This window comes from Stylophora pistillata, chromosome 1, assembly GCF_964205215.1.
Source record: "Stylophora pistillata chromosome 1, jaStyPist1.2, whole genome shotgun sequence".
NCBI lineage: Eukaryota > Metazoa > Cnidaria > Anthozoa > Scleractinia > Pocilloporidae > Stylophora > Stylophora pistillata.
Genome location: NC_142519.1, coordinates 1359936 through 1372830, shown reverse-complemented (window position 1 = coordinate 1372830; position 12895 = coordinate 1359936). Strand labels below are relative to the sequence as shown.

General features: G+C 39.2%; 1 protein-coding gene, 2 non-coding genes and 1 pseudogene across 3 annotated transcripts in view; 3 read left to right on the top strand and 1 right to left on the bottom strand.

The window, feature by feature from the left end:
• Positions 1-12895, bottom strand: part of LOC111335267 (uncharacterized) — a 58370-nt gene that overhangs the window by 13295 nt on the left and 32180 nt on the right. The window contains exons 6-7 of the mRNA XM_022941140.2: positions 3594-3629; positions 3183-3218 (exon numbers count right to left, since the gene is read on the bottom strand). Coding sequence (XP_022796875.1) covers positions 3183-3218; positions 3594-3629 — 72 coding nt within the window. The remainder of the gene's footprint in view (positions 1-3182; positions 3219-3593; positions 3630-12895) is intronic.
• On the top strand, positions 6286-6358 carry Trnai-aau (transfer RNA isoleucine (anticodon AAU)). The gene has a single exon. It is a non-coding gene; the product is annotated as a tRNA-Ile (tRNA).
• Positions 6533-6605, top strand: Trnai-aau (transfer RNA isoleucine (anticodon AAU)). Its single transcript has one exon. It is a non-coding gene; the product is annotated as a tRNA-Ile (tRNA).
• LOC148740751 (uncharacterized) lies at positions 11299-12595 on the top strand (annotated as a pseudogene).

Here is a 12895-nt window from a genome sequence, read left to right as displayed (position 1 = left end):
TTCATAAAAGTTAAGCATGGTGGCTCGAGTGGCTTTCCGTAAAAAGTAACGCTGTAGACATCTCTCTAAGATAAGCAACGTAGGTAGTTAAAATCCACCGCACTCAAATAAGTTTTACGTTTTGCTGAACTCCCTTTCTTTGTTTTCTTTGTTTTCTTTTTCAGACACATTAATCATTTTCCTGGATATATACAATCAAAAATAGAAGTATTAACGCCATAAATGAAATATACGCTGCACGAGATAAAAGTGTATTCGGAGATTGGGCAAACTTTAATTCACAAATGGAAAACGTATACTTTTTTACTCTTTCAAGATCATCATTGGCTTCTTTTTCAAACCAACACTATTCTTAGCAACAAAGGTCGCCATTTCGTTTGTTTATCACCCGCAAAAAACTATCAAATGCATTCAAAAGCCTAAAATAGAAAAACGTTTACAGGAAGCGACCAATCGAGCGAGCGAGCGAGCGCCATTCATCACATCATACCCACAACTCACTCTTGCGCATGAGCGCAATTTACGAGTTCAAAATATTACCTCTTGTAACACAATCTCATCCGGCTTTGCCAAACCTCAAGAACCTACAGATGGGGAAATGACACCTCAAAACTGACCCTAATTATCACATCGCTAAGGAGAGTCATCAAGAGATATCCTAACAAGAGCTAAACTCTGTGGGTAGAAGATTTAAATGCGCTAGTGAATGGCAGGAGACGTACAGGCCCGTCAACACCTTTTGCTTTCCGGCTTTCCAGCGTGTCGCCTCACACAAGGTAGGGGTTTTCATGGATCAAGTGACTCTTTTCATTGCTCTAATTAAACTGTCCTTTATTCACTAATCAAGATAGAAGATTTACCACACAACACTCGCGATTAGTTAATTTTCCTTCACTTAGGAAATGTAGCTCCCATTGCGGGCCTATGTTTACGTAAACATCCGGGCAATCGCCCATGTGCTTTGAAAGGGAAAATCGTCGCGTTCATTTAAAAAATGTTTTGTTGCCGTGTATTGTCGTTGTTTGTAAACCCTAAGCTCGAACAGTCGGCGAGTTTTCATTTCTGTTGTTTATGTTGTAATTTCGTTTGTTTTAAGCGTGGTTTCTGTTTGCAGAAAACCTCTCCTTTACTGGTTAGTCGAGTTTTCGACTCAAGCAAATCTTTCTGTGAAATAAACAACAGGAAAGTAGATATACAACACGATTGAGTACATGTAATAAATTTCCTTGCAGTAGTAACGCTATGCAACGCAACACACTTAACGCAAAAATGGGCCTTTTCGCTCCATAAAAGGGTCTCAAACACTATAACTTAGAATGCATAAAACATTTGTACCTTTGGAGCGCGTTTGAGCGCGTTTGGTCAGAGCTGTTGAAGAAGGATCAAAGTGGCCATACAAATCTTTGAAAGGCTTCAAACTACAACGTAAAACGAATTTGACCTTATCGAAAACCGGTCTCAAATCACATCTAAGAAACAGTGCTTACATTTGTCCTTGAGAATTATAGAATACGCGAAAAATACGTACGATTTTTCGTACTTCGACACATTCAGAATATATTTTAAGTTATATGTACCTATAGTGAAAGGTAAAAGAAACGTCCTAACTTTTACGGAATGTTTAGTCAAAATCTGCCGATTTCTGCCGCTTTTACCGCCATATTGAAAATATGCAATCGGAGTGTGCACACCGCCTGGTTTTCGTCGGGCGTCTTCCTTTTCTTAGGGGTCAAAAGAGTGCGCCCGGAAATTGCAGCTCGTTAGTTGCGTTGCGTGACGTTTTAAGCGCAGGTGGTAAAGATAACAGAACAATCTGTTATTTTGTATCGATTAGCAGAAAAGAGTGCGCCCGGAAATTCTTCGTCTTCGTAAAGGGTTTTTGTTTTCGTAGTGGCTCTTCGTTTTCGTAGGGGTCTTAGATGTCGTTTTCGGGGTCTTCGCTTTTGTAACAACCCAATTTGCGACGACATTCGGATCATGTTTGGGGCGTCACTATATCAGATAAACAAAATGAAATGGAGACCAAATGAACACTAAGAATCTTGAGCATTAAAGGAAAATACAAATTATACAGTGTTTTCAATAGCTGAATGGTGGACCTTAGTGCAAGGAATAAAGTCGTAAAACCTGTTGACTCGTACACTGGCTTCGTGTCGATTTAAAATAAAGTGACGATGCACAAAGTTTAAAAGGTCAATTATAAACGTGAAGTGTGAGCGTGTGTGATGGGAAGTCTATTCTACATCAAAAACCTAACTATGATAGACTGGTTAATACTACGCTACCTCTGGCCTTTCTTAAGACGACAATCTACAAAACCCATGCGCACGGTTTTCTACGACGACAAGCTTTCTCTTTTTGATTTTTTTCGAATTCAATTGGTCCCGAATGTTCCTCTGTTTATTCAAGGAGTTTCGCTCACCAAATAGAAATTTTCTACTCATCACTACAGATTTTAAGAATAATATGGAGGTGGCTACGCTACGTCACTAGTTACGCATTCTTGTCATATTTGTGTTGCGAGATGATCGCTTACACCATGGAGCCTGTCACGTACGATAAACTTCTCAAAAAGCATTTAAGAGCACTATGTCATTTGTAGTCCTATACGAGGCACCCACTGAATCTTATTCCCTTACCACTCTTGTAAGGTGTCTAGTTTCTGCGCACTAGCTGCAAAACATGTAGACTTTACTTTTTATTTGAGATCTTTTATCGAACCTAACAGAATTCGTCTGAAACCATGGTCTGTGCGTTGCATTTTAGTCAGCGAAAATGAAACGATGCATTATTGAGTCACATTGCAATAGTCATCCGGCAGTACTTTCACCCTACAATACCAACATTGGTAACCTCTTGTAGCTTTCTCACTCTGGGTGTTCTTTTAGATACCTCGGTAACAATACGGAAACTTTGATTACATATTACTGTAATGATGAATCAAACTTTTGCCTCTTGATATTGAAGATCAAAAGCAAAATTTCTCAAAGTCTGCATGACAACTGCCTTAGATGGAAGCTAGATGGCAGCGAGGGCTCCCTGGAGCGAAATTTATATAATGCTATGGGGTAAGTTATTTCATTGCGATAAGCGTCACAGTCATCATGGCTTCATTTATTCAATCTGATCCGATCCGTGATCTGATCCATTTTGTCAAAGATTGTGAATCCTGTAAATCTTACCTTTATTTGGGTCCTCATGCTGCTGACAGGTACCCACTAAAAAAAACAAAAGCAACAACAGATAAACAAGGTTTGGAAAGCAGCAAGCTCATCGTAACACAGTCATCATGGCTTCATTTATTCGATCTGATCCGTTCGGTAATCTGATCAATTTTATCAAAAATTGCGCATCCATTTTTTAAGACAGTTTTCATTTTTAATGAAAGGAAATCAAGGGCCAAATATTTATTTTGTTGCAGAAGGTGTCCAGGAAAGAATTAGAATAGCTGTTGTTTGCTCGTCTTCTCAGCTTGCCTCGCTGGGTTATTTCATTGCGATAAGCGACACAGTAATCATGGCTTTGTTTATTCGATCTAATCCGATCCGTGATCTGATCCATTTTTCAAAGATTGTTAATCCTGTAATTCTTACCATTGTGGGGGTTCCCTTCCTGCTGACTGGTACCTGCTGAAAAAAAAGGAAAACGATAAGAGATAAACAAGGTTTGGAAAGCAACAAGCGCATCGTAACACAGTCATCATGGCTTTAATTACTCGATCTGATCCGTTCCGTGATCTGATAAAATTTGTCAAAAATTGCGAATCCATTTGTAAAGGCAGCTTTCACTTTTGATAAAAGGAAATCAAAGGTCAGTTACTTATTTTGTTGCAGAAAGAATGAGCATAGCTCTTGATCGCTTGTCTTCTCAGCCTCAGTGCCTTGCTGTGTTATTTCATTATGATAAGCAAGCTTCTTTTGGAAAGAAATGTAATATGTCTCGATGGTTCTTTTTTTATCTAGCTTTGGGCACCAAAAATAGGTTTGAGACTCAAAAGGCACTTAAAGACAAAAGGAACTGACATTTTCAAAGACCCAGAAATCGCTGAGGCGAACAAATAATGAAAAAGTGTATTGATTTGAAAAGGCAAGGTTTGGCGAAGATTGAAAACAAAATTGTAATTTCAGAAAACGCCAATTTTCAAAAGCCGTACGAGTGTGAAGTTTTAATTTAGATGATCCCAGAACACTTCGAACAAATTGTTCTTCGAAAAAATGCTGAACTTTTGCAGCAGTACGAGGAGCTGAAAATAAAAGACTTAAAGTCTTGATGACAAAGAGCTCGACACGTTCTTTTGCAAATTTTTTGAGAAATGTAAAATAAAACAATTATTGAGTTCGGCTTTCGCATGATATCGTGGATCAAAACCAATGTTATCTTCCTCAGCCTTCGGCTACGGCAGTGAATTTCGACTGAATTTTCAATATCTCTTTTATGGATATCGAATGGTCTTTCCGAGCATTTGTGAGCAGGCGAGCAGTATGTTTATTTTTGCGACCACAAACAGTTGTCAAATTTTTCTTGCAAGCAGCGAGCACTTTGGAAAACTACAGATGGCGAGCAGCGAGCACTTTAGAAAACTACAGATGGCTAGCAACGAGCACTTCGAGTACTTCATAAATTTTCCGCAAGTTGGAATCTCTCTTTTATTAATGGGATACGTTGTTTTGCACCAAATAATAGCTAATAATGGGGCTGACACCTCCAAAATAGAACAATAGGTGCAAAGCTAGGGCGGTTCAACCAGTCCCAGCATCTTACAGCCAACTGTGCTACTTGATGCCAAATTACGTCACGTAGCTTCACAGGAGTCAGGGTGGATGCTCAAGAACTTCAAGAGCTCTCAAGAAGACAAACTAGATCCAAAGCCTGCGATCTACAGTTTCCATCTCTTTCTAACCCGATGCTAGAATGGATGGTATGTTTTTCGGTTATATAGTTTTTATGAAATGTAAATAACGTGACATTCGGTCTAACAAGCATTTTGGGCTTCGGTTTCGATGATCGGCAAACTGGTTTCCTACTGATCGACTGGCAGTCGATCAGCGGGAAAAACAAGATTGAACGCAATGAAGGTTTATTTATTTGGAGGCTACTAGAATCTGACCAATTACAGCCGTTCAGATCGGACAAGCTCTAGTAGTAGCTCTGAAGGTCAAATAGTACTGGTAATGGTATTTCTTTCGAATACTTTTTACCTTCGCGGGTACTTTTCGAGAAGAATTCTTACATTTTGTGTCTCCGCGCGACATGGAGACATTAAGTTTCTAGACATGTCTCTTCGTTTGGCAAGGCCTTTAATTTATAATCGAAATGATTAAAGCAACATTTCATTGAGGAATTTCCGGGAAAGCCCAAACGACCGAGGATTGCTATTAATGTTGTTTTGTTTTATTGGATTTCATATGCCACCGTTTGGCATCAGATTTAATAGTTCAGTATTATTACTAGAGGCTAAGAAGCTTCCAAGGTTGAAAATGCCGCCACAAAATGCGTGTCATAACTGATTTATCATTTATATATGAATAAAATATAACTACAGAGTAGGATTGAGGAAATTTCGAGCAATAGAGCACATGTATATGTGCACGATCCTTCGCAGTAAAGCACTATTTGAGCAATAGTGAAAATCAGACCTGAAAAAAATTTCAGGCCTGTACGGGATTCGAACCACTGACCTCTGCGATACTAGTGCAGCGCTCTACCAATTGAGCTAACAAGTCAACTGGGAGCAGGCCATCAAATTAATTCGACATAAACCCGTAGATGATAAATCAAACAACAACAAACATATGAAACATATGTATGAACTGCGGTTATGAAACGTATATGTGCACGATCCATCGCAGTAAAGCACTATTTGAGCAATAGTGAAAATCAGACCTGAAAAAAATTTCAGGCCTGTACGGGATTCGAACCACTGACCTCTGCGATACTAGTGCAGCGCTCTACCAATTGAGCTAACAAGCCAACTGGGATTTATCATCTACGGGTTTATGTCGAATTAATTTGATGGCGTGCTCCCAGTTGGCTTGTTAGCTCAATTGGTAGAGCGCTGCACTAGTATCGCAGAGGTCAGTGGTTCGAATCCCGTACAGGCCTGAAATTTTTTTTTTTTTTTTCAGGTCTGATTTTCACTATTGCTCAAATAGTGCTTTACTGCGAAGGATCGTGCACATATACGTTTCATAACCGCAGTTCATACATATGTTTCATATGTTTGTTGTTGTTTGATTTATCATCTACGGGTTTATGTCGAATTAATTTGATGGCCTGCTCCCAGTTGGCTTGTTAGCTCAATTGGTAGAGCGCTGCACTAATATCGCAGAGGTCAGTGGTTCGAATCCCGTACAGGCCTGAAATTTTTTTCAGGTCTGATTTTCACTATTGCTCAAATAGTGCTTTACTGCGAAGGATCGTGCACATATACGTTTCATAACCGCAGTTCATACATATGTTTCATATGTTTGTTGTTGTTTGATTTATCATCTACGGGTTTATGTCGAATTAATTTGATGGCCTGCTCCCAGTTGGCTTGTTAGCTCAATTGGTAGAGCGCTGCACTAATATCGCAGAGGTCAGTGGTTCGAATCCCGTACAGGCCTGAAATTTTTTTCAGGTCTGATTTTCACTATTGCTCAAATAGTGCCTTACTGCGAAGGATCGTGCACATATACGTTTCATAACCGCAGTTCATACATATGTTTCAATAGAGCACATATTAACAAGAATGCGAGCATGCAAGCAGTTGCAAAAATGTTGCGAGCACGAGCAACGACCACCCGTGTAATTTTTGCGAGCAATTCGAGCAACGGCCAAATGTTTGCCAAATGTCTGCTTAACGACGGTCCCAAGTGTAGAATTTAGCATTCTTTGCATTTTATTTCAGTTTATTAGCATTCCCTCGGGAATACGTTTGTTTTTCTTTCCCGCGTTCGCTATAATTTACATGTTGTAATATTCTAGCTTTTTAGTTTCATCGTTGATTTCACCGAGAGAACATCTGGTTTAGAGTTGCCTTTTTTCGCGGCCTACAGCGCCGATACAATGTAAGTTTCTAGTTATTATGTTCATCGCGTTTGCCTTAGCCGCCTTTCAGTTTTATATTTTTGCATTTGTAAACTTGTATTTTTGTTGGTTCTTCATTAGTTCAAACTTAGCTCTTCCTCTGATCGAGCGTTTGAAATCATCGCTGTAAGCGGCCACGAAAGGACACGCCTTTTGGCAGTAACACCAAGTATATCAGAGATTTATTTAGTCTTAGGGAAACCATGTACAATGTGAGAGGAACCGGTATTTGTGCGCACCTAAATTTAATCTAAGTTTTATGAAAAAATCTTTTACTTGTGTGTGCGCACCTGTGAAATGGATTACCTACAAGTGTGAAACTGGCCAATAATATCAACCTTTTTAAGAAGCTATTTCGAACATTGAAACTCTAGCTGCTTCATCATTGTATACCTTTATTCATGTGACTCTTAATTTTATTGTACAAACTTAAATTTTAATGTTAAATTTAAGTTGTTTAAGTTATCGCTTCACCATTTTATACCTGTATTTAGGTATCTCTGAATTTTATTGTTCAAACTTAAATTTGAAATGTTGCAGTTTCTAATCTATTAGGTCTCGACAGTATGTATTAGGTTTTTTAGATTCTTAATCTTAGAGGGCACGTACGTATTTTGTACTAGCTCTCCGAACTCCTTGACGCTACGTGGGTAAATAAAGTATTGATTGATTGCGAGCACTTGTAAATTGAATGGGACCATTCAATATCCCTTATTTTCTTTCTAATTCTGTCACAGAGGTACAGCAGCGTGTTTATTTGGCATAATAATTTCCCCCTTCTAACGAGCAGAATAATCTCAATTCTCAAAACTATTCTATTCTGGTGAACACATTGACTGCGGTAAAGTCTTGTAGTTGAGGAATTATCAAAAAAAAAAAAATTAAGTAAATGGAGCAAGCTGGTGAAATAACCTTGAGGTCGACAGGCCCAGAATCGTAAGGGTTTTGCAAAATGCAGTCAGACTTTGTAGGATCGCTTTCCAGAAGGCATCATCAAACTCCAGCTCAATCAATGGGATTCCCTTAATGTTTACCTATGATTTAGGTCAGCCAGTTTGCAATCGGAAGACAGACACTCTGGAGAACAAGGGAAGCCTAGATGCTTCTGTTGCCGTGTTAGATCGGAGATCAAGGGCTTTTAATGTCCACAAGCTGATAATTGATTTTGATTCATTGTAAGTACTTTGAAACTGGAAGTATAATTACAATACTGGGTCAAGCACTTAAAACTATGACTTCTATAAGTTTAGTTTCATAGGTAAGTGTTGTCTTATGATCACAGAGATAAAAAGACTAGCTGCACAGGTTGACAGAGTCTCTTTCTATCTGGGAAGTTCCTAATTCTTGTCAGCCAATCCCTTGGCTTGAAGAGTTCTCTGTGCGAGTCTGTCCTTTCAGAGATCCCCGAATTTTCTTTCGCAAATGTATGTTTTGGATCAAAGAGAGTGGCGAAAGTGTCAGCTCTTGTTTGCTGAAATGTAGCGATAGGTGAGATTCTTTTTACCGTCGGTTCTTAATGCCTCTTCCGTGATTGTACTTCTTAGGAAAACCGAAAATATGAGAGATTTCGTCGCCAAAAGAGGGGTTATGGTAGAGCAGGAGACAATTGCGCTAATTAGTGTGTGAACAGGAGACAATCGCGTTAATCAGTAGGATCATGGCGTTCATTAGAATAGCCCTTTTTACAGTTCTCGGCGCCATATTGGATGTGTAACCGCGCAAACATGACAGCGAGGTTAGTGTTGAGTCGCGTTGCGAGTTCTAGTGAGAGTTTAGCGAAATGTGGTGGTGCTCTGTCCTTTTCATCGAGATATTTCGACAATGAACAGTAATTTCCCTACGCAGGATATTCCTCCTTCTTCTTCGAAAAGAAGAGGAAGATACTGCCGCTTTTTGGTTGTGCTAAAAGCTTTTATGACACAACAGGCAATCCAACAGGTCTGCATTTCTTCTCGTTTCCAAATGACGTCCAGCAGCGAATCAGATGGTGCAATCTCCTGAGGCGCCAGCATGGAAAGGACGGATTCTTCATCACAAAATCAACTTTTTTTGTGCTCAGAACATTTCAAAACAGAAGACATGCGAAAAACCTGCGGGCAGGTCGCTGGAAGTTGGCGAAAGGTTTATAATGTTTGTACGGTTGTTTTGTTACTTGGATACCGAAAGAAAATGCTGCTTTGATTTTCGGTATTGCAGTATTTATGCTGGGATTTTTTTCTCCTTAGTAAAAAGGTGACATTTATATCTCTGTGCACTGTGGTCTTATATGATATCTGTGAACTGAATGTAAAATTATAAAATTATAATGTAAAATTAAAATGTAAAATCAAAACTTTATAAAATGATGAGTTTTATTATTATATACATGGGCAGAACCATCTCTATTTAACTAGTCAGTACCGAAAAAACCCCGGAAAATGCCTGCTTAAAGGGTCCCAGTAGCAACTGTGACAACTCAAGAAGAGTAATTTGAAGTTGAACAGGAATTATTTCACCAAGAAGTTGAAGCACCTGTGTCAACTGTCAATGCTGCATCATCTTCAACAGCCTTGCAACAATCAGATGTCCTTAAGCTGCAATGGGAAATGGAGCTACTGCAAGTACAATTAGTTGACTTGAAAGAAAAACTAAGTGAAGTTGAAAATGAGAGGGCTATTTTATTGACGTGTCAGTTTTCAATTGACAAAATTAAAGATGATGAGTCTGCGGTTCTATTTTATATTGGATTCCCAAACTATGGAGCACTCATAAGCTTCTATAATTTTATTGAACCAATGCTGGCAGATGCAGTACTGGAAAGGAGAAAATTGTCGAAAGAGAGTCAGCCATACCAAACAGATGATAACAGAAATAAGCCGGGGTCTTGAAGAAACTGTCATTTTTGGATGAATTTTTGCTCATACTTCTGAGACTAAAGGTTGGGTTATTTGTACAAGATCTTGCTGATAGATTTGGGATCAGCACAAACCTGGTGTCCAGAATGTGCATTACATGGATTAATCTCCTCTATGTGGAACTAAAAGAACCTTTCCCATTTCCAGCACAAGAACTCGTTCACAAGAATATGCTGCAAAGAGTTTGCTCAATAGGCAACAACTAGGATTATTTTAGACTGTACAGAACTGATTACTTTTTTTCTGTGAATAATAATGTTAACTATTGTCAATGGGCTCTTCGAAATGTTATGTTTGAAGAATAGAATTTTGAAGCTCCTTCCCATAAAGACAAAGTTTAACTCGCATTTTATTGTCATGCCAATCACTTCCCTTATTTACACAATGTACAATGGTACCTTATCTTGATTTCACAAGCCCAACATCATCTTTTTTCCCTGAGTACTAACAACATTAATATTAATATTTCTTAATGTAAGCAAAGATTACACCTAAATCAATTTGAGCACTAAATTTGAGCTGGTGAAGGTGAAGTAGCATTGACAGTTGACACAGGTGCTTCAACTTCTTGGTGAAATAATTCCTGTTCAACTTCAAATGACTCTCCTTGAGTTGTCACAGTTGCTACTGGGACCCTTTTAGCAGGCATTTTCCATAGCTTTTTTGGTACTGACCAGTTAAATCGAGATGGTTCTGCCCATATATATAATAATTAAACCCATCATTTTATAAATTTATAATTTTACATTTTAATTTTACATTACAATTTTATAGTTTTACATTCAGTTCAGAGATATCGTATAAGACCACAGTGCACAAAGAAATATAAATGTCACCTTTTTAATAAGGAGAAAAAAATCCCACATAAACACTTCAGTACCGAAAATCAAAGCAAGCATTTTCTTTTGGTATCCAAGCAATAAAACAACCGTACAAACATTATAAACCTTCACCACTTTCCAGCGACCTGCCCACGTTTTTTCGCATGTCTTCTTCTTTGAAATGTTCTGGGCACAAAAAAGTTGATTTTGTGATGAAGAATCCGTCCTTTCCATGCTGGCGCTTCAGGAGATTGCACCATCTGATTCGCTGCTGGACGTCATTTGGAAACGAGAAGAAATGCAGACCTGTTGGATTGCCTGTTGTGTCAAAATCGCTATTAACACAACCAAAAAGCCGCACAGTGTCTTCCTCTTCTTTTCGAAGAAAAAGGAGGAATGTCCTGCGTGGGGAAAGTATCGTTCATCGTTAAATATCGCGATGGAAAGGACAGAGCACCACCACATTTCGCTAAACTCTCACTAGAACTCGCAACGCGATTCAACACTAGCCTCGCTGTCATGTTTGCGCGGTTACACATTTAATATGGCGCAGGGAACTGTAAAAAGGGCTATTCTTTGCACTACGTGATCCTTTTGTGCTATTTGCGATCGACCATTTTCGTATATATTAGTTATAGTTTAGCATTTTGTTCGTACTAAGTTTTCTTCATTCCTCGGAGAGTGTGGGTCGCTTAAGGTTTGGTCTTGTAATCGAGTGAAATAGAAAAAAATGTTTTACTGGTGAACATTTAATGGTAGCAGAGCGAGGTTCTAATTATGTCAGTGGACGGCAAGCACAACGAAGCGATGAAAGAAGAGGAGGACCGCATCGAAAATTTAAAGCAGCAAAAGGCGAAGGATAAATCAGTCTTCACTAGGATAAAGAACAAGTTGTTGAGCGTTCTAGACGAAGAAGATTATCCGTGTCGGCGGGAAGTCAAGGCGGTTCGTCAAAAGCTCTGTGAAGTGCAAGAATGCGCAATGTCAACAATGGAAGAATTATCGCAAGAATATTTGAGCTGCAAAGAGAGAGAGAAACGCAAAAAGCTCACTGATGAAATGGACAGATTACAAGTGGAATTTTCCGAGGCTCATGACAAGGCTAAAGAATATTTGAACAATCGGAAGGAAGAACTATCGAGTTTGGCAACTGACGCATCAGAAAATACTCGTCGACGTCAAATCGAAGAGAGCGTCTTACGGAAAAGCGTGGAAAAGCAAACTCTAGGGGAGAAAATTAAGCGAGAACAAGATAGCGCTAGTGGCAAGGAAGATTTGGAAGAATTACGTCGCCAGTATCGAAGTCGTTTATTTGTTGAAGGGAAACTACAAAATTTGAGAGAGTCGGAGTTCAAAAGACTGGAAACAAGAAAAATTTCTGCGAACAATTTGAAAGAAAGTCGTTCAACGCCATAGCCTGGTAAGGATATGTGGAATCAGCTTAAGCGTGTTTCAATTTCCGTATTCAGTGGTGATAAAAGGTTGTATGAGGGTTAGAAAATGGCTTTCATTGCCTGTGTGGACAAGGCACCTGCTACACCAGAGTATAGATTGCTTCAGTTACGTCAATATTTATCTGGCGAAGCATTAAAGGTTGTGAAACCTTTGGGCTTCTCTGCGACGGCTTGTGAAACGGCAAAAGAAAGATTGGAACAAAAATTTGGCGGCAAACCGCGTCAGGTTGCCTTGCATTTGGAAGAATTGGAGAACTTTAAGCCACTTCGCCCTGGAAATGCAAGGGACCTCGAGAGACTTGCAGATTTCTTAGATGTTACTGTAGTAAACCTGAAGGAAGCTGGTCGGCATGATTAATTAGGAAGCGGATCACTGTACCTCAGTTTGTGTAAGAAATTGACAGAAGAAATGTTAGCGCATTATCACCGGTGGCTTCATGAAAATGGTCGTTGGCAGTCATTGGAAACATTGAGAGAGTTCATCATCCAGAAAGTAGAATTTCGGACAGTAGCATTGGAAACGATTCACGGTTTGAGTAAGATAAGATTTAAGAAGGACGGTGGAGTGACCTTTTTCGGTAACACGCAGAAATCTTCAGGAAATCAGAGAGTTGGATTTCGACCTTGTAAAGTTTGCGGTGGTCATCACGGAGTTTGG